The 21173-nt window shown below is 37.0% G+C and overlaps 1 protein-coding gene across 1 annotated transcript; it reads left to right on the forward strand.

The window, feature by feature from the left end:
• Positions 1-703: 703 nt before the first annotated feature.
• LOC135594805 (chaperonin-like RBCX protein 1, chloroplastic) lies at positions 704-5010 on the forward strand. Its single transcript, XM_065085317.1, has 6 exons — positions 704-1037; positions 1151-1245; positions 2536-2626; positions 4490-4506; positions 4582-4644; positions 4715-5010. Exons 1-6 carry the CDS (start codon positions 704-706, stop codon positions 4787-4789), a joined length of 675 nt encoding a protein of 224 aa, XP_064941389.1. The 3' UTR covers positions 4790-5010.
• The last annotated feature ends 16163 nt before the right edge of the window (positions 5011-21173 follow it).

Genomic DNA, 21173 nt, shown 5'->3' on the forward strand with positions numbered 1-21173 from the left:
AGTCAATAGTAATTTTATTTTCTGTTTTAATGAAAAAAAAGATAATAAATTAACAGATCTAATACATTTGATTTCAAAAAATCTGATATCAATTGGAAGCATAAAAATCTATAATTATGTTATATTTGAAATACAAAAATAACTTTTATGTTAGAATTAAAATCAAATACATAGATAGCACGTGTCAACGTTCTCTCAACCCTTAAAGATCCTGTCCTTTTATAGATGAGAACAGGTCTACGTTAGGATCTCAGGACATTTCTTCCCATTATCTCTCAAGGAATCGTTGATTTCTATTCTACTGACTAAAAAGCATGGCAGGTTGATTTTTGTAAGATGTCCTTTCCGCTTTGTGTTTTGATGATGAGCGATCCAACGGTTGTTTCTGACCGTTAGCAGTAATTTTATTTTCTGTTTTAATGAAAAAAAAAAGGATAATCGAAAAATTAATTTATTTCTCGGAGATATCAAACCTCCAAAACTGACACTAACCACCGCCAACAACAATAAGAAAGATTCCCTGGTTTCGGAATGACGACGACTGGCATCCACCACGATAACGGATTACACAGTTAATTGCAAGCAAACTATAATAAGATAATTTGCAGCGTCTAATTATTACCTAAATCAAATTAGCGCGTGCAATCCTCCCACACATTTAAATCCGTTAACATGACGTATTATTACCCGCTCCGTTAACATCATGACGTATGATTTGAATCCCATACCATCTCCATCGGGTTTTATACTCACTCGCTCACCTGGTCTTGAACCGTGCGGTCGTCCTGCTTCCGGCCATGCTCGCCATTACCCTTTTATCCTCGACCCCAAACCCCTCTCTCGAGATGCACACTACGGAGGAAAGATGAAGTGCTGTTGTTTAGGCATTTCCAACCTGCCACCCTCCTTCTCCTCCTCCTCCGTTTTGTCTGGCAAATGCCGCTTCCGGTTCCACTACTATTACTCTCCGCCAAACAAGAGACCGGTGAGGTTTCGTGGCTTCCATGCCCTCCGTTGCCACAAGATGTACGTCCCTGGTAATCTTCCGTCTCTCTGTCTTTCTTTTATGTTTCTTTCCTCCTCGTTTTCCTTTGATTTGCTTTCAGCGATTCTTCCGGCGTAATTTGATGGGTTGGACTACGGTCTGTAGGATTTGGGGGGGCTTCGCCGGAATCAAAGGCCGCAAGAAATCTCCAGGATTTCTTCACTTACGCCGCCGTTAAGATTGTTCTGGCTCAGCTCGAGGTTGTTTTCTCTCTATTTTTTCGCCTTTAATACTAAATACTGTATGTGAAAGACACCGTCCGCCTGCAGACAAATTTTATCTGTCCTATGAAATAAGAAAATCAATTACTTCATTTTCATCTACTCAATAAAATCAAAAGTAGTCACAGATGCTTGCTATCTGATGTACTTGGTCCTGTTCTTCTTTTTCTGTTAGTCTATTGTGATTTTTGTCGATGGCAGAAATCACAGGATTGCTCTGTCAAACAGTTACTCATCGATTGGTTGACTTGTGCTTGCTCAATTACATATCTTCTTACCAGTTGTACCAATCTAATCTGAAGTTGCAGCCTAGCCTTTTTGTGGACAATCAATTCGACGGAAATGTTTTGTTACCTCTAGGTTATACTTCTCATGTGTTCTGATCAGTTTTCTATTGCTTTTTTTCCCCTTTTTTACTAATTTTTTCTTGGTGTTTCTTTCTATTCTGAATTGGGGAGCAGAGATATGTATTTAATAGGTTAATTTATAACTTCTTGGTTTTGGAGCAAAGGTTTTATTTTTATGTCCTCAGAAATTATTGCCTAGACTTCAACCTTGGTGGATGTATCTATACGTCAATTTTAGGTCCTTCCATTCTGAGTTACCCTTTACTAGAACTTGAATTCCCCTACTGCTATCACAGTGTCACATCTTTCTTACAACATCAAGTTGGTATCGATGTGTTATAGGAGCAATCATTCTTATGATGGAGTAGGTGGTGCTGGAGGAATGATCATATATGAGAGCATGAGATTCACCTTTCTCTTGTCATAAATCTGGTACCAAGATTTATCAGCATGACACTGATAAGCTATGAAACCAAGTAACGTTAAATATTCATTCCAATTATCATATTTTGTACTTTTATTAGATTCCTAACTGTTATCCAAAGATAAATTTAGGCAAAGGACTCAAATCTGGATCCTTATGCGGCTCCTATAGAATATGACAAGTTTTTCTGTATCGAACAAAAATTGACTTCAACTTGAGAATATTAAGTCCTATCAAACATAGACTAGGTTGTCTGAATTGAATTGTATCCTTTTCCATTCAGCATCTCTAATTGTTTCTTATACTTATACATCATGATGTCAATATGATTACCTTTCTCCATCTTGTCTTAATAATAAACCGAGTGGTGTTCCCATATCTTCATTTTCCAACGAGGCTTGGCTAGAATCTGTCTCCAACTTGTAGTTTGTTTCTATCTCGAATAAGAACTTTGTAGTTGCTTTCACCTATCTTAATTATCTCTTTAATTGTGAACAGAGCTATAATCCTGAGGCATATCAGGAGTTGATGGAGTTTATCAACCACAACTCTTTGAATGATGGGGACATGTTCTGTAGAAGGCTGATGCGTGAGTCTCCAAGGCATAAGAGTTTAGGTGTGAATATTGTCATTTTCTTAGTGATTCTACTTGCAAAAGCTACTGTAAACTGACAAAAAATTAGTCACTAAGATAAAAATAGGGAAAGAAAAGTTTACGTTGCACCAAGCAATATAAGTTTCAATTATAAGTTGTATTTGTTCAAATCATGGTAATTTTAGAGGATAAAATTTATCAACACATGCAAGTTGCTGAATCAGTTTCAGAGGATTTCTTTTTATGGATAACTATGCTGATTAACAGAAAATACGTATGAAGTCTATGAAGATCCACACCTGTAGCGATTGGTGAAAAAAAAATTTGGTGCAGAATACTCATTCTCAGTGCACTATGTGATATATGGAAACAATTCATAATCTACTGTAATGTTACATGACAAGGAAAATGATTAAGTGGTAGGAATTAGTTGACTGAGTTAGGGAGCATCTGACGTATACTTGTTAAGCCGTGATTGTTCATCATGGTATTTGTGCACAGTCAACTCTACAGGAGTTATGTATTTGAATATTTGTATATTATTTTTCCACTGATACAAAAGCCTATAACCACTAGCATCTTTTAGATTTGCTTTTATCAAATGGAAGGTCTGAAAAGGCTTTGGAAGAATAAATTGGTTGTGATAGGAAACTATGAGCTTCAGGTGATATTGTAAAAGTTCCAAAATGTATATTCAGATGAAATTTCCAGTATGGAGTTTTCTTATCTATTTAAATTTATTGGTTAAAATTCTTACATGTATTTAGCTCCATTTATGTGACTAGTTCTGTGTGTATAATAGAAGAGATTATGTAACTAGATCTATGCATACGTAAGTCCAATAAGTACGAATTTAGTCCATATTCATGCATGTCTAGGTCGGATTTCTGTGGATTCTAATCTAGTCCTAATGGAGCTTTAAATTTGCATGGATGCTGGTCAGGTCCATATAGATTTAGGTCAGATTTGCATGAGTATTGGCCTGCTCAAAATGTGATCTGAATATCATGGATTTATTTATATGATATGCATGGATCTGAGCCACACTCACATATCTTGGCTTGGACCCGATTTAAACTCAAGATGTACATTGTAAAGATATTAGTTAATGTTGATTTATAGATCTACAAAGAAGATGAAATCTAAGAATGAAATCATGAGAAAGAACAAAGAAAAAGCTTGCTTCAATGAAACCTAAGTGAAAATTTTAATTTCTTTCGGATTCATCGTGCTTAGAATAAAAGATGAGGATGATTTCTTGAGGTTGAAGCTTGATATTCTAAAACCTAAATTTAGATATGAGAAAGATGAAGATGTGAGATTGAAATTGTCAGATAAAAGAGTTTAGAATGGAAGAAGTTCCCTGTGAAGAAAACTGGAGAAGTGAGATGCAGGGGAGAAAGAGAAGAAAAACAATAATAAAGATACTGGTACCTCCCCATATCAAATATAATTGCTTGGTCTGCATTCTGGTTGACTATTGGATTGGTAAAGTTCATCTTGATGATAGATTTGATCCATTTTAACAAGCCTTGATCAGAATATACTACTATAATGGTAGAGTTTATATTGGTATGTATTTCACATTAAACTTCTACTTTTTCTTTGCCTTTTAACCAGCAAGAAATTAGTGCACTCCAATTTATATAGTAACTGAAGAAAATAACATCTAATTCTGTACCTATTGATTTGAAAGTCCATAAAAGCAGAAAAATTACAGAATTAATGAGATTAGTGCACATCTGTCTTCAAAACTTAAAGTTTTTCATATCCATTTCCCTCTATTAAAGATCATCATCATGTAATGTCCTGTCAATAATGTGGTACTAATATGCTTTTTTTTCCCTTTGGTGACAGCTCTTCGTATTTTAGAGGTCAGTACTCAATATCTTGAGCTTGCATTCACTAAGTTGTTGCTGTGTTAGATTACAACAACGAATTTTGTGCAGGTTCGATCGGCATATTCAAAAAAAGATTTCGAGTGGGACAACTTAAAGAAGTTAGCTTTTAAGGTTAGTATGGAATTGCAAAGAGATTCTCTCAAGACTGAATTTTTGGTTATCTGTTGATTTACTGTTGCAGATGGTTGATGAGTCTAACACTAGGCTCATGAGGGAATATGTGACAGAAACAAGTCACCTAGAAAATGAGCAGTAAATTTTTGAGATGCAAGTTACTCCTTCCCAAAACATCTGGATTATATATATCAACATGGCATGGCATGCTACATGACATAAGCCTTATGAATTGTGGCATTTAAAAGTACTTGTACATTAGTTATACGTAGATATCATAAGAAAATGATTCAAAAAGATTGGATTATGTTAAATGCCAAACTAAAGTTCTATTAGAATGTAATGAAGCATGGTAATTTTTTATTTTTTGTTTTCCAGAGTGTAGGTGGTGAAGATAGGTTATGATCCCACTATCTGACAAAGTGTCCTTTCTAGATAGGCTAATTCTTGGTAGGCTTTTACTTTTATTCAAACAATATCATAGTTTTCGTTTATGCCCAAAGAAACTATTCATTTGGCTTTCCAATTTTGCCACTCAAAAATAAAAAAAAAGCTTCATTTCTTCTTTTTTAATGATTTCTTTTTCTTGGATTTTTAAATAGGTTTGGTTCAACAAATTTTAAAACAAATCATATAAATTTAAATCGATTCAAAATTTTTAGAAAAAATATTTTAAGTTTGAGAATTTCTCAAAAAGCATCCTAAGTTTGAAAATTTTTTGCTGAAAAGATTATTTTATCATGTGAAAAGAATTTTATATTTATGAATAAAGAAATTAGTATATTTAAATATATATATATAACTTTAAAGATAATAGGTAGATACAATATTCTAACTAAATTATTTACTAATTTAGTAAATAAATAATTTTGTTATTTTTCATGGATGTTATTATTATTTGCAGGGATATGTATGTATGTTATATTAATATTTACTAGGTTAAATATGTATTTTCATAATTTTTAAAGAGGATAGATATGTAAAATCACTAGTGGTTTGCCACACCAATGAACAATATTAGAAGCTTTCTATTTATAGCCCCTATTTTACTATTGATAATACTTTATTATTGATAATCTCTTAAAAATAATAATATATTATTTTACTATTTATAGTCCTTGCATTATTGAATTTATCCCTTATTTATAGTCTTTACCGTCATATCTTATATCATCTTTGATGCTACTCCCTATCGATGTCATAGCTGCCACTAACATCATCAGTCCCCACCCCTTCCACGCCACCCTCCGAGAAAGAAGAAGAAGAGGAGGAAGAAGGAGAGAGGATAAAGAAAAAAAAAAAAGTATTTATATCCCAATATTATTATGTCATTCATTAAGAAGATTACCTATCCTATTTTTTAAATTAGATTCTCAACGTTTAGATTACATCAAACTACAAATATTTATCAAGGAACTGGATAAATATAAATTAAAAACAATTCAAGTTGCTTGGACAAAATTCAATCTAAATGTATCAATTTGCATATAATTTTGAAGCATAATTCTATTTCCTTGCTTTTTTTTATTAAAGAATTTTAGGTACATGTTGGTTCTTAGCATAGATGTTATTGAATATTGTTACAAACCAAAGGTTTAATTTAAGTTGTTTAAGTAGTGAGCCGACACTTATATACGTAACCTGAGATTGTATCTCAACTTTATCTTCTATCACATATATATATATATATATATATATATATATATATATATATATATATATATATATATATTTCAACATCTTATTTCATGTGGTTAATTGTTTCTCTCGTATATTAATTTACTCAAATTTGTCGTCTACTTTTTTCACCACTTGTGGATAGTTACTCATGTTGGATTTGATGCCTATTTTAGTTAAACATGTATTTTAATTATTAAATATAATAAAAAAAATGTAATAAATATATTGAAGACTTTTCTATCGATTTAAACTTTTTGGAATTAAACTTTTCAAACACATTCACAAAACATGACATATTTTGACAGATAATATTCAAGAGTAATTAATACATAAACTAATTAATTTTAGGGGGGGGGGGGTGAATTAGTGCAGTAGTAAAAATCACGTCGATTCTAAAAATCTTTTCGTTTCATATGATAAAACTGATTTAAGAAACTTGCTCAACTTGAAAGTGTATTCGTAAACGTATTGAAAACAGTAAGCAAGTAAGGAGGTTTGTAGTAAGATAAATTACACAAAAGAAAAGGCAAATCGATTTATAGTGGTTCAGTCGTCGTGACATATATCCACTCCGTCGATTCCTCTTCCGTCGAAGCCACCGGCATCCACTATCGATCTTCCTTTAATAGGTGAAGATCAACCTCCTTCTTATACCCCTCTTCTCCTTTTATCGGGTTTAGGAGACAACTCTTACAAGCACACACATTCCTCTCTAAACAGAATTCTAAAGTTAGATCTAAAGGAGGGATTTCTCAAGTGATTTCTACAGCATTTTCTCACTTTAAAACTCTCTGTGCTTGTGTGTGTTAACTAGGGATGAGAGGGGTATTTATAGGCTTCAAGTTGATTCAAACTTGGAGCCTAAAAAGGTCTCATCCAAGTTTCCTAGGTACTGGCGGTACCATCGTCGTTCCTGGGCGGTACTACCGTCGCAAGATCTGGTACTGGGCGGTACCACCACCGAACAAGGGCGGTACCACCGCCCAGGTTTCCTAGGGTGCTGTTCCCCAGGTGGTGCCACCACCAACCCTGGCAGTGCCACCACCAGCCCTGGCGGTGCCATCGCTGACCAAGCTTTTAGCACCCTGGTTGAGCCTTGAATTCGACCCAAACTAGCCCAACTTCGGGCCCAGTTTGTCACGGACATACTTCTAAACATGATGTTTGATGTAATGCTTATGTATGTCCATATCTTTTGGTATGTTCATGCTTTGCACAGCATATAGAAGAAAGGTCGAAGGCTTAACAGTCCCATTTTAGTTGGGTTTGGTGGCCTTCTTCGGCTTGTAAATAAAGGTCGTGTCACATAGACACTTGTGAGAGATAGCTCGGTTTGTAGTGGACCATTTTGACCCTTTGTTGTGCAACTGTTTAGAGCTTGTAAAGTCTGTTTGTAATTTGCATTGTTTATGAAGTGTTTCCTGGAATGTTTGCTTGTGGATCTCGAGTGAGGTGTTTTCTCTAGCCCGTTTTCTCTTTTGTGAGTCCTAAGGGACCATGGGAGGCTTCGAGGAGGCTGACCTTTGTGGACGGACACACAAGGGTGCCGCACGACTTAGGCAAAACCAGCTAAGTCCGTGACAGATGGTATCAGAGCAGGACAAGCACTCATAGAAACACTTGACATGCAAACGTGGGGGACCTAACGGGGCTGTGTTGAGGGCAGTCAATACACGCGTGACCGTTTGGGGAAAACGAGCATGGAGATGTAGGGAAAAGGAGTCGCTCGGAGGAGCGGGCATCTGAGATTGACATTTAGAGGAATGGCCAACCCTTCGCGCAAAAGGCACCACGATAACAAGCAAGCTTGGAAGAATGCAGAGCGCACAAAGGTTGGGATGGCTGAGTTCGAGCTATAGCTCGACGTTGACAACAATACTTAATGGTGCTCAAGGCAAGCAAGGCGCTTGGTAAAGGATGAGACCATACAAGGTGGAATGAGTTGCTCAGCGACCAAAAGAGTTGTCCAAAGCTCACAGAGGTGAGGGAAATTGCTAACTCGAAGAATTCGGTACTCATACATGGGTTTGTATGCGGACGATGGAATGTTCGCGGCCATCCCAAGGCGACCGAAACTCGGCGCCATAGAGCATTGAAAATTTCTCTTCGGCATGTGAAGGATACGTCCGTAAGAGACTGAAGTGTGTAGTGTGTTTAGCATGATGCTAGGCCTTGAGGGGTGCAGTGGGGGCTGCATTGATGTGGAGTCACAATCTAGCAAGTGCGTTTGCAGGAGGCAGAACAATGCACAGTTTGTTCAGCAAATCGGAGTAGTCCAAGGGGATGGTGGTCTCCAAAATGAAGAGAGATATTGCTCAAACGAGATAGATATCCAGGAGGGATAAGTCTCGTCTCTCCAGAGGGAGAATCATGTGCAACTGACCACACATGTTGAAGAGGAGTACCTCAACAAACAACAACTCCATGAAGCTCAATGGACCGAGCAAGCGGCGAGGAGTCATCGCATGATCTCACTTGAGAGAATGCATTGGTAGATGCATTGCAAGATCAAGTGGGGGAGCGACCTAAGGCAACACAAATGAAGGCACACTTGGAGTCGATATGGAGATCGGACTCAAGGGAGGGTTGACCCGTGGAATGGTGGGCATGAGGGCCACCATCAACTCAATGCAAAACGAGGAGCGGAGCAACTTTGGTGTAACTTGGCGAAGTACCCAAGTTGTATAAAGGGAGCTAGCATAGAAGATGACACATGGAGCGGAGGCACAAAGCTTTCCTTGGACATAGGTCGAGGACATGAACTCTTGCAGAGGCAAGAGCAGGATCATGTTGTTCCATGGGTCCTTCATTCTGATGGAGCGGACGCAACTTGCATGGTGCCAAAGACGAAGGGAGCTTCTGGGCACATGCACCTTATCTCGGAGAAGCATTTGATGGAGGAACTAAGGCGACTCAACTTGTGGAGGCAAAGTTGGGTTCAGAAGGCCTTGGCACGGGGCAAGAGGACGCGAAGGTGGGTATTCTTGAAGAATATGCCACAGTGTTGCCAGTCAAGTTGCCAGGCAGGAAGCGATGCATAGCGGAGATTGTGCTAGTAGGGGCAAAGGCCTAGGATTCAGACAATAGTGCACTAATTGCAGCGAAGTCGGTGGACTTCAGGAGCTACTAGGCGACGGACTGTCCTAGAGCGATGCTTCATCTAGGTGTGACCCAAGAGTGGGCGGATGAAGGTCGATTGCCAAAGGAGCGAACAAAATCGAAGGTGGAGGAGACCCTGCAATGTATGGGCAGAGGCCACACATGGAGGGATCACAATTCGAGTTCATCCCACATGGATCAGAAGGCGACATGGTGCAGCGAATCGTTGTGGAATAGTTCGTGGCAATGCGATACACATGACCAAGTCCCGTGAGGGACTAGATCATACGGAGGTATGATCGGGAGATACTAGAAGCTCCACTTTGGTGAACAACATGACAGTAAGAAGGGCTATGGATTTAAGGAGTGAAGGCTATGGTACCGTAGAGGTGGGTCTTCCGTACGTGCATCGAATTTTGCATCAGATGAAAGCCTTGGTCATCAACATATAGGGGCTATGTTCCACCAAGGGAAAAGTTCGAATGCAAGTACCAGTGAGTCCCATGGGAGGGACTTGATCATGCAGAGGTATGATCGAAGCAGTTGGAGAGTTGGACTGCTCCAGAGCCCATATTCGCTTAAGGGAGCCCGGCAAGTCAGAGGACAAGATCGAGTAAGCGAACGTTGCTACTAAGGAAGCTAAGGAGAACAGAATCAGTACAAACCCTACAACGTGATGGCAGAGGCCATGCATGGGAGTTACAATCTGTCTTTCCATCGACCAAAGGGAGTTACTTGGAGAACACAAAGGTATTGAAGCAAGGGGTCGAAAGGGACGAGGAAGCGACGATGAGTCCAAAGGGACTTAACTACCCAAAATCAAGTATCAGTTAGAATGGAGGTGGACTCGGAGGAGTGCCATAGAGACATATCTACTGATCGTGAAGAAAAGGGATGCAGATGCGAGGCGACGGATAGTAGGGCCATGGGCATTATAGCGTCATGGTACCGCAGAGGCGGGACTTCCGTGAAAGTCATTGATCCCTTGCTCTCATGGAGGGAGAGCGCTTGGTCATGAAAGGAGCCGAGGAGGTGGAGCATGTAGAGGCAAACTCCAAGTACCGAGACAAGGCTGAAGGGTAGAGGCTAAGGAACTTCGTAAAACCGGTGTTAATGACCTTCTCATCAAGATAACCGAAAGTGAAGGACTTCGGGTCATGCAAGAGTGCACGACCAATGAACGAAGCAAGCAGTACGTGGTGCTGTACCTTTGCTACAAAGTGGAGTAGGCGGCCGGGTTGATGGAGAAGATGGTACAACCCCACAGGCGACCAAAACTACTAGAGACTTACTCCAAGTTGGGGTGAAAACTTTCTGCATTCCAGAAGTTCGATGACATTGAGAAGGTGAATCACAGTAACTAACTCAACGCAAAGAGTGCAAACACTTCAAGTGCTTCAGAAGTGTGAGCAAAGAGCAGGCGAAGGCCAGTAACCAGCTCGATGCATGGAGTACAACCTCGAGGAGGTGGGCGAAGTCACGTAACCTTTGCCTTATCAACTCTTAAGAGAATGGGTGAAACCGAGTGCCCCAATTTTCTTATCTATCCAGCAGAGGAGCTCTACACAGGTTCATAGACCCTTCGAAGATAATGGAAGACAATAGTTGTCAAATCCTCACTAACGGTGATCAGTGCTATTGAGAGTAGATTGTCCGCTTCATTTCCCAATGAAATGCCAATCGAAAGTGGAAGTGATGCGAACATACTTGGAAGTGACAACTAAGTGAAAGAAGAGTCAATGGACAAATTTTATGGAGGAAGGACCCAAAACTTCAGAAGTTTGCGAGGCGATGTTCGTTAAAGCTCCAACAAGCATCCACCTAGTTCAAGTGGCATGAGGCATTTGTGAGACTGGCGCATAGTAAGGATGGTCTTTTCCTTCATCTGGAGGATCTGCAAGAACCAACAAGGATCAACACAACTCAACCAACCCCACACTAGAGTTAGAGTCATTGGTGAGTTGAAGCAGCATGGCGGATCAAAGGTTCGACTACTCAAAAACAACAGCGGAGAGCAGTTGGGAGCCAAGAGGCACATTGCAGTTGGAGTAGAAGATTGAAGACTCAACAAAGGCGAGCAGTTGTAGTGTCGGCAAAGGCTTCGACGAGGATGTCGAAGGAATAAGTGGGGGAGAATGCCACAGACAAACTTCTAAACATGATGTTTGATGTAATGCTTATGTATGTCTATGTCTTTTGGTATGTTCATGCTTTACACAGCATGTAGAGGAAAGGTCGAAGGCTTAACAGCCCTATTTTAGTTGGGTTTGGTGGCCTTCTTCGACTTGTAAATAAAGGTCGTGTCATGCAGTATGTGCTCATTCATGTTAAGTCCGTGACAAGTTGGCCCCTAACAGAGTTGATGGGATTACCTCCCAATCACAACTCTAATTATGTGCTAACTACGATTCCTAAGACATAATATAAGCAAGACAAGTCTGGTTTCTTCTAGCAAGCTTTCGGCGATCTTCCGACGAACTTCCGACGATCTCTCGGTAATGTTCCGGCGGACTCCCAGCAAGCTCCTGGACTTCACGATGATCGTCTTGGCGAGTTCCGACGAGCTTCTTTAGCAAGCTTCAGGACTTCTTGGTCAATTCCGGCAAAACTTTCAATGAATATCCGGACTTCCGACGAACTCTCGAACTCCCAACGAAATCACGTTCTTGACTCGGAGACTTCATTTTGCTTTATGGCTTGCTATCGTAGTTAATCCTGCACACATAAAAATATACTTCGATCTAGATAATTATTACTAAGCATGAATCATGTCGTCCGACATGTCATTGGTCCATCGACGCTTTGTCCGATTCTTCGGCGCATCGTCCTCTCTTGTGGCCTATTACCCAATCGGCTAGTTGATCTCTGCAACTCCAATATCCTTGGCACAATATCCGCTCTTCTTGGCCCGATGCCCGAATCCATGGCCCGAAGCCTTTTGTCGATACGTCGACCGATCCTTCGACCTGACGTCCAATCTTCTGACATGTTTCTCCGGCCCAACATGATTCTTCCTGCTTTAGTTGTCTCTCCCCAATCGAAGCACACTGCATCACTCAAAATGCAGATTAAATCATAAACACTTATCAATTGGTTTCATCATCAAAATTCGAGATTCAACAATTGTCACATGTTAAATCTATAAAAACTTCTTTGATGGAGTGATACCTAATGATAGATGATGACCCATCCGAGTAAGCATTAAAACATGAAGGCTACTCTAAAAAGTAAAAATAATTGAAATCTACAATGTTGAGTGCAAACCTTCTAAACAATTTTTAGAACGTATAACAAATTCATTAACATATCATGAACATAATATTGGTAAGTCATAAAAAAATTATCAATATCATAAATCGTGTCAAAACATCTAGTCAGATACATTTCGATAATAAATTTTAATCTCAAGTATTAAGTAGAACATCCATTCATATACTCTCCCAACAATTAATGGAAAGATTTTACCTCCCAAGATAGATTTTATATTCTCGTAACAAAAGAACTTATATTGTAATCCCAACCGTTGCTAGAGTGATGTGCGCCTCACCAGCCAAAGTAAAGGTATATTCCTCGCAATAGTTGGTGAAGGAATGATGTAGCTATAATGTCTAATAGCTTCCTTATAAATCCATAAAAGAAATCACCTTGTAAATCCACTGCCCTTGTTGTTGTCCATGACAAGGTTCTCATATATCATATCAGACATATATGACATGGGATAGTGCTAGTACGTAAACTCATTAAATTCATCAATAACCAATCAAAATCATTGATAAGAGGAGTCATACTTCAATCAATCCTCAATTGGCCGATTAAGGACTCGATTCAACAACAACTAACAATTATATCCTCATAGAATTCGTATGAAATCACCTCTAATTTGTACCTGGTTGGATCCAATTTGTATTAAACAGCCTTGAACCCGATTAAAATCAATTCAGAATCACCGACTGATTCGGTCAGTCGGTATACTGCCCTTCCATAAGGCTGGCTGACTCACTGACTCGGCTGTAATGACTCGGCTCTTGCCGGACGGACTCAGCTAGCGCTGGCCCCGAACTGGAGCAACCACAAGGGGCCGAATTAAGACACGCATGCTGCTGGGCCGTAATTGGGCCTAAGGTACACGCGTCTCAGTCTGTTCTGCTCGGTCAAGCCGGCCAACTCATCAGGCTCAGGGGACGCCAGACCAAGCCGCGGGTTTGGGTCGGGTCTGCACCCGGGCTGGGCCAAGTGCAGTCTGCCGAATGGCTAGGCCTGACTGGATCCGACCCACTATCTGACTCGGGTCGGACCCAAACCAGTCTCCTCAATCGAATATAATAATATATTTGGTTTTAAAAGAATCAATTGAATCATCCATCATCAATCAATTCAGGCCACAAATTTTGAAACATTTTTTTTAATTTAAAATTCAATAAACCATAAATGCTTCAGATAAATAATAATAATAATAATAATAATAATATCAATTACGATATGATCAGAATTATAATATATAACTAATAGAAAATACAAATTAATAAATCATAAATTTAAATAATTAATATAAAATACAAATTTAAGTGACTGCAGTGCTCATCATCGAGGCGGTTCACTATTTTATTAGCTTCCACCAGATCAAATCACTATGAAGGATTAAGAAATCAATATGACACTGAGTGACATCATAACCATTTCTTGTAGTAGAACGATATTATGATGATAACTATGTCAATATTAATAATAAATCAATAGTGAATGTTCCTTGCTTGTGGAATAAAGAAATTGATAGAACACTTGTAGATTCTAAGTTTGGGGTTAATCTTTCTAGGGGATCGACCTCCTTAGAACTATGGAACTATATAGAGGTTTCTTCCTCCAAGTTGCTACTTAAAGATGGTTAAAAAAATTCTTTATTCCTTGAGAAAAGAGGATGAATATATAGGGCTTCTAAATCCCAACTCTTAATAAGACTTCTACTCAAGACTCATACTTCTAACCAACTCCTAATAGGACTCGAGACTCAAGACTCATACATGACTATTTAATCTTTTAAGTGATGACTTCATATTTCGATAAGAAAAATGTATTATCATTCTCATATAGTTAAATGTTAAAGATCGTTATGATGTTTTTTAATCTTCATCGTTGCAACACAATTAAAAATATTTGGAGAAAAAAATATTTGCAGCACCACAATTAAAAATAAATTTGGATGAAAATGTAGTCTCATTAAATGTGATTGGGAAATATGTTATTGTTAAATTTTGCAAGAAAATATGTTATTGTTTTTTTTTTTCTCTCTTCTTTTCTTTTCGATCAAAGAACCTTCATAAAATAAAATAATAGGAAGATGAACTAAAAAGAAGAAGAGACGTAAAATAACTACTGAACACTCTGGCAGACTATATTTACAATTAAACTATAATATTGAGGTAAAATTAAAATATAAACCGTAAACAAATGCAAAGTTAAATTAACGAAAGAAGAAAGAAATCGAAAACTTTTATGATAATTCTCTCGTTCAGCTTTGTATTCTCTTGGTAGGTAGATACTGAATTAGATAAAGATGTGAAGACTAATCACATTTGAGGTTATTGGATTACAAACCATGTAATTTAAATAACATACTCATCGGAATTAGACTGGACATCCAACCAGCTAAGTCTCAGGTTATTGGATTTATTATTTTCACCAACAGTTCTGTTACTTAGTAAAACTAGTAACGAATATAATTAATATTTTTTTCTTGGTTTCATCCTCATAATGAAATAACTTAAAATATTTTTCTAAAACATTAAACATCATTAATTATTAATAAACATTCCCTTCTTTTTTTCATTCATTAATTATTAATAAATATATATATACATATATATATATATACATACACATATATATATATATACAAACATATATATATATATATACATATATATATACATATATACATACATATATATATATGTATATATATGTATATGTATATATATATATATATATATATATATATGTATATGTATGTATATATATATATATATATATATATGTATATATATATACGTACATATATATATATACATATATATACATATATATATATGTATATATATCCCCCACGTAACATATAGTTTTTTTTTACATTTTAGTTCTCAAATTTATAATTGTTGATTTGTGTATTTCCCCACAAAATTTCATAGTTTGGGTAATTACCAAAAGGTACTCCCCACTTGTGTTTACTCTTACAATGTTTTCATTTGGCTTGTTTACAGTATTTTTTAGTGTCTATAGTATTTTATTGATGTATTAAAAATATCCTAAAGCATTATTGAAAAATGTTGTGACATTATTTGTCTCCTTGGTTTTAATTATATTAGGATTGTATCGGCACTAAGGGGGGGAGGTGGGGAGGGGATGAAAAATCACATCGGTTTAAAAACTCATTCAATGAAATCGTATAAGAAAGCATTTAAACTTAGAGAGCATGTTCGTAAGCATTGTGAGAGTAGTAAGAAAGTAAATCAACTAGCAATATAAATGAAAAGAATGAAGAAAATATAAATCGATTTTATAGTGGATCGGTTATCATGGCCTATGTCCATTCTCGATTCCTCTTCACTCGAAGCTACCGGCTTCCACTATTAATCTTCTTTCCAATGGATGAAGATCAATTACCCTTACAATTATTTTTCCTTTTCATAGGAGAGAACCTTTATACCCCTAAGCTCTAGGAGGAGAGACTCTAAATTTTAAAAAAGTTTACAACCTTAGAAGCACAAAGTTTTTGTTCTACTTTTTTGTTGTACATAAGTAGGAATTTGTGGGGCATTTATAGATCCCGAATGGCTTCAGAAATTAGAGCCAAAATTTAAATCACCGGGTTTTCGAGGTACTAGCGGTACCACCGTCAGTTCTGGGTGGTACCATCACTTGCCAGACTAACAATTAGTGGTACCATCGCCTGTTAGTATGACACTAGGCAGTACTACCACCCAGTTTGACATTGACACTAGGTAGTACCACCGTCCAATCTAGTAGTGCCACCGCTTGGACCTTTTATGTATGATCAAATGGGCCTTGTTTGAGTTGGGATTGTTGAAAAATGTTGTAACATCATTTGTCTCCTTGGTTTTACTTAGCCCAAAACAGCCACAACTTGAGCTCAATTGGTCCCTAATTGAGTTGACATTGTTTTACCTCAAAATTGACTCAAATAGACCTAAACTAACTTGATCTAGATACACAATTACAAGCACGAATCCTATATTATCCGATATGTCATTAGTTCATCCGATACTTCATCTGATCCTTTGGTGCATCGTCCTCTCCTTCGGTGTATTGCCCAATTGGCATGTTGACTCATGCAACTTCCGATCTTCTTGGGGCAATGTCCAATCCTTCAGCCCGATGCCCGAACTCATAGCACGAAGTGCTTCCGGCACGTCAACCATTCCTTCGATCTAACGTCCAATCTTTTGACATGTTCCACTCCGGCCCAACGTCTGATTCTTCCTACTTTAATCAAATTGTGTTTCCTTGATCGAGGTTAGTCTTACATCACTTAAACGCACATTAGACCTTAACTTCATCAATTGTTTTCATTATCAAATCCAAGATTCAATAATTTTTCTCTTTTTGATGATAACAATTAATTGATGACGGAGTTTAAACTAAACTCCCCCTATCAATATATCATATTGAAATAAGGTATCATTTTAGAAAATGATAACCGTTGACTTTCACATCCTTGCATGCATCATAAAATCATGAGTATTGTATGTATCATTCCAAATCATAAATATTTCAAATCATTATGGTATCAAAATATCAAAATATATTACATCCTACTATGCATGATCATAACTTCTCATTGTGTGCATCATCATAATATCATGAGTATTGCATACATCATTCCAAATCATAAATATTTGAAATCATTATGGTATCAAAATATCAAAGTATATTATATCCTACCATGTATGATTCAAATCTTAAATCATCATAATGTCTCCCCTTTTGTCATCAACAAAAAAGAGATAAGTGCAACTAGTAAATTTTTGAAAAAGAATGTAAAATAGTAAATTATCAAGTTTTACATCATTTTAGAACATGCAAGCTAGTAAGTTTTAGAGATATACAAGTTTAACAATTTTGCTTCTCTTGAGATGTGGAAGCTAGCAAATTTTACTTCTCTTTTGAGATGTGCAAGCTAACAATTCTTTGCTTCTCTTGAGATATGCAAGCTTAGCAATTTTTTTTTTCTTTGCGATATGCAAGCAAGCAAGTTTTTCTCCCTGAAATGTGCAAGCTAGCAAGTTTTCTTCTCTTTGAAATATGCAAGCTAGCAATACTTTCTCCCCCTTTGTTCTTGTCAAAAAGAAGGGAAGAATACAATGTTATAATTCTTTTCCCTTTATATCAATTTTTAAATCATAACAAATATAAATAACAAAGATAAATTTGCATATGTTAGGATCAAGTTGGCACTAAGAGGGGGGGGGGGTTTGAATTAGTGCTTATGAAAAATTATGTCAATTCAAAAATATCGTTCGATAAAGCTCGTATCGGAAAGATGAGTTTAACTTGAAAGCGCGTTCGTAAGTGAAAGTAGTAAGTAAGTAAATCAGTTTGTAATATGAGAATAAAAAGTAGAATAGAAATGCAAACCGAGTACACCGGATTTATAGTGGCTCGGTCGTCGTGACCTACGTCCACTCTCAATTCCTCTTCACTCGAGGCCACCGGCTTCCACTACCGATCTTTTTTCCAATGGGCAAAAACAACTATCCTTATACTCTTTCTCCTTTTCATAAGTTTAGGAGAGAACCTTTACACCCCTCTTTTACAAGTGTTCCCTTACACACCTCCCATAGGACTATCACTAAGCTCTTGGAGGAGGGTTACTCTATACTTAAAAGAGTTTACAACCTTGGAATCACAGAGTTTTTACTCTATTTTCGTATTTTCCAAGTAGGAATTTATGGGGTATTTATAGGCCCATAATTGAGTTGGCAATATTTCACCCCAATACCGACTCAATTAGACCTAAACTAACTTGATCTAGACAAATTATTACAAAACATGAATCATATGTTGTCCGGAATGTCATTGGTTCTTCCGACGCTTCGTTCGATCCTTTATAAGTAAAATGCCCACACCTACCATAAAACTTATATTTATTTTCAAGAAAAACATGTAATGTGGGTCCTTTAACAAATGTGATTGGCTTTTGTTGAGTGTTACTACTCATAAAACAGATTCCTTCTTTTCTACCAACATGACTCTTATTGGCAAGAATCATGTATAAAGATTTGCTACCAATTTCAAAATTTTCTAATATTTGTTTTAGTAACAAATTTTCCTTTTTGCATGAATCTAATTCTTCACATTAAGTACAAAAGGTTAATTTACAATTATCATGCTTATTTTTTAATTTTTTAAATTTACTAAAAAGAGAAGCATGATCAGTTTTTAATAATTATAATTTTTATCAACTAATTTAAATTCATCAAATAAATCAAAAAAAAGTATCAAGCAATTCATTGTAAGGTAAAAGAGTTTCGGTTAAGTCAATTACCTCGTCGTCGAGAGCCATCAAGGCGTAATTCGTCACTTTATCTCCGGATACAATTGATTCATCCCATGTCACCTTGAATACTTTCATTTTTTTTTGCAGCCACTTCTTTTTAAGTTTGTTTTTGTTCTTAAATCCTCATTTTAAGAACTTTTTAAGCTTTATTATTAATAGTTCAAAGTTATCATCACTTGAGCTTTCACTCGAGTGGTCTTCTTTTGTTCTAAATGTCAAATCCTTCATATTCTTTAGAATATTGTTCTCATATTTGTCATGTGCCATAAATATCATTTCATAGGTCATTAAAGACCCAACAAGTTCTTAAGTGAAAAGTTGTTCGGGTCCTTTGTTTCTTAATTGTCATTACTTTTATATCCCAATTTTTAGAAAAAGAACGTAAAATTTTATTAACAAGTTCAATATTCAAAAAACTTTTACCAAGTGTTTTCAAACCATTAACGATATCCGTAAAACAGATATACATGTCTCTAATGGTTTCGCTTAGTTTCATTTGAAACAATTTAAAGCTATGCATCAAAAGATTGATTTTAGATTCTTTAACTCTATTCGTTCCTTCATGAGTTACTTCTAGTGTGTGTCAAATCTCATGTGCAATTTCCTCATGTGCAATTTCGCATAAAAAAATATGATTAAACTCATTTTTGTATAAAGCGTAAAATAGAGCATTCAGAGCTCTAGCATTTAAAGAAAAAGTCTTCTTCTCCAAATTATTTCATTCGTTCATTGGTTTAGACTTTTGAAAACCCCTTTCAACAATATTCCATAAATCGAAGTCCATAGAAAGCAAGAAAATCTGCATTCGAGTTTTCCAGTACATGTCGTCCGACCCATTGAATATAAGAGGATGAATAATAGAGTGATACTTTGGTTTGTTGGTAAAAGCCATTCTCTTGGGTGTTAAACCAATCGAGAAAAACTTGGCTCTGATACCAACTATTAGGACCGTATCGACACTAAGAGGGGGGCGTGAATTAGTGCTTTCAAAAAATCACGTCAGTTTGAAAACTCATTTGATGAAATCATATTGGAAAGCGTTTAAACTTAGAGAGCACATTCGTAAACATGGTGAGAGTAGTAAGCAAGTAAATCAGTTAGTAATATAAATGAAAAGTATGAAGGAAATGCAAATCATTTTTATAGTGGTTCGATCATTATGACCTATGTTCACTCTCGATTCCTCTTCACACAAGGCCACTAGCTTCCACTACCGATTCTTTTTTCAACGGGCAAAGATCAACTACCCTTACAACTCTTTCTCATTTTCACAGGCCTAGGAGAGAACCTTTTGTTAGGATCGAGTTGGCACTAAAAGGAGGGGGGAGGTGAATTAGTGCAGCGTATAAAAACATCGGTTTAAAAACTCTTTGTATGTTAAAAAACCAATCTCGGAAGTTTGCTTGAAAGCATGTTTGTTCGTTAGGGTAGTGAAAGCCGAGTAAAGAGAAAGTGAAGCAATTGCAAAGTAAATGATAATAATAGAAATACACACCAGAATTTATAGTAGTTCGATCGTTGTGACCTACATCCACTTCTGATTCCTCCTCCATCGAGGTCATCGGCATCCACTAATGGTCTTCTTTCAATGGGTGAAGACCAACTACCTCTTTACAGCGTTTTCTCATTTTTATGGGTTTAGGAGATAACCCTTAGAAGCCTCACACCTCTCTTGAATGATTACAATAATAGAAAGGGAGGAGGACTCTTTGCACTTTTACAACACTTTTAACACTCCAAAAATTCAAGATATTGTTCACACTTTCATGCCCTTTAATGTAGAAAAGGGTGGGGTATTTATAGGTCCCGTCGGCCATGACTTCAAGTGCTGAATGGGTTGTTTCAACCGGCCCAATTCAGCCTTGTTAAGGGCCTAGTTGGCCTCTAACTGAGTTAGTGATATTACCTCTCAATCCTAACTCAATTTAAGTTCTAACTACAAGAATTTAATACATTAATTAAATGATATTGGTTTGGTATGTCAATTGTTCCTCCGGTGAGCTTCCGGCGATCTTTTGGCTAACTTCCGATGATCTTTCGGCAATATTCCAGTGGACTCTCGGCAAGCTCCTGGATTTTACGATGATCTTCTTGGCGAGTTCCGATAAGCTTCTTTGGCAATCTCCTGGACTTCTCGGTCAATTCCGATAGAACTTCTGATGAACGTCCGAACTTC

This window comes from Musa acuminata, chromosome BXJ1-2 (genome assembly GCF_036884655.1).
Source record: "Musa acuminata AAA Group cultivar baxijiao chromosome BXJ1-2, Cavendish_Baxijiao_AAA, whole genome shotgun sequence".
NCBI classification, from domain to species: Eukaryota; Viridiplantae; Streptophyta; class Magnoliopsida; order Zingiberales; family Musaceae; genus Musa; species Musa acuminata.

Excerpts from the sequence above, each read along its gene's own strand:
- LOC135594805 (XM_065085317.1), top strand. The coding sequence starts at position 704 with ATGACGTATGATTTGAATCCCATACCATCTCCATCGGGTTTTATACTC. Across the intron at positions 1,038-1,150 it reads CCACAAGATGTACGTCCCTG|GATTTGGGGGGGCTTCGCCG; the intron begins GTAATCTTCCGT and ends TACGGTCTGTAG. Across the intron at positions 4,645-4,714 it reads TAAAGAAGTTAGCTTTTAAG|ATGGTTGATGAGTCTAACAC; the intron begins GTTAGTATGGAA and ends TTACTGTTGCAG.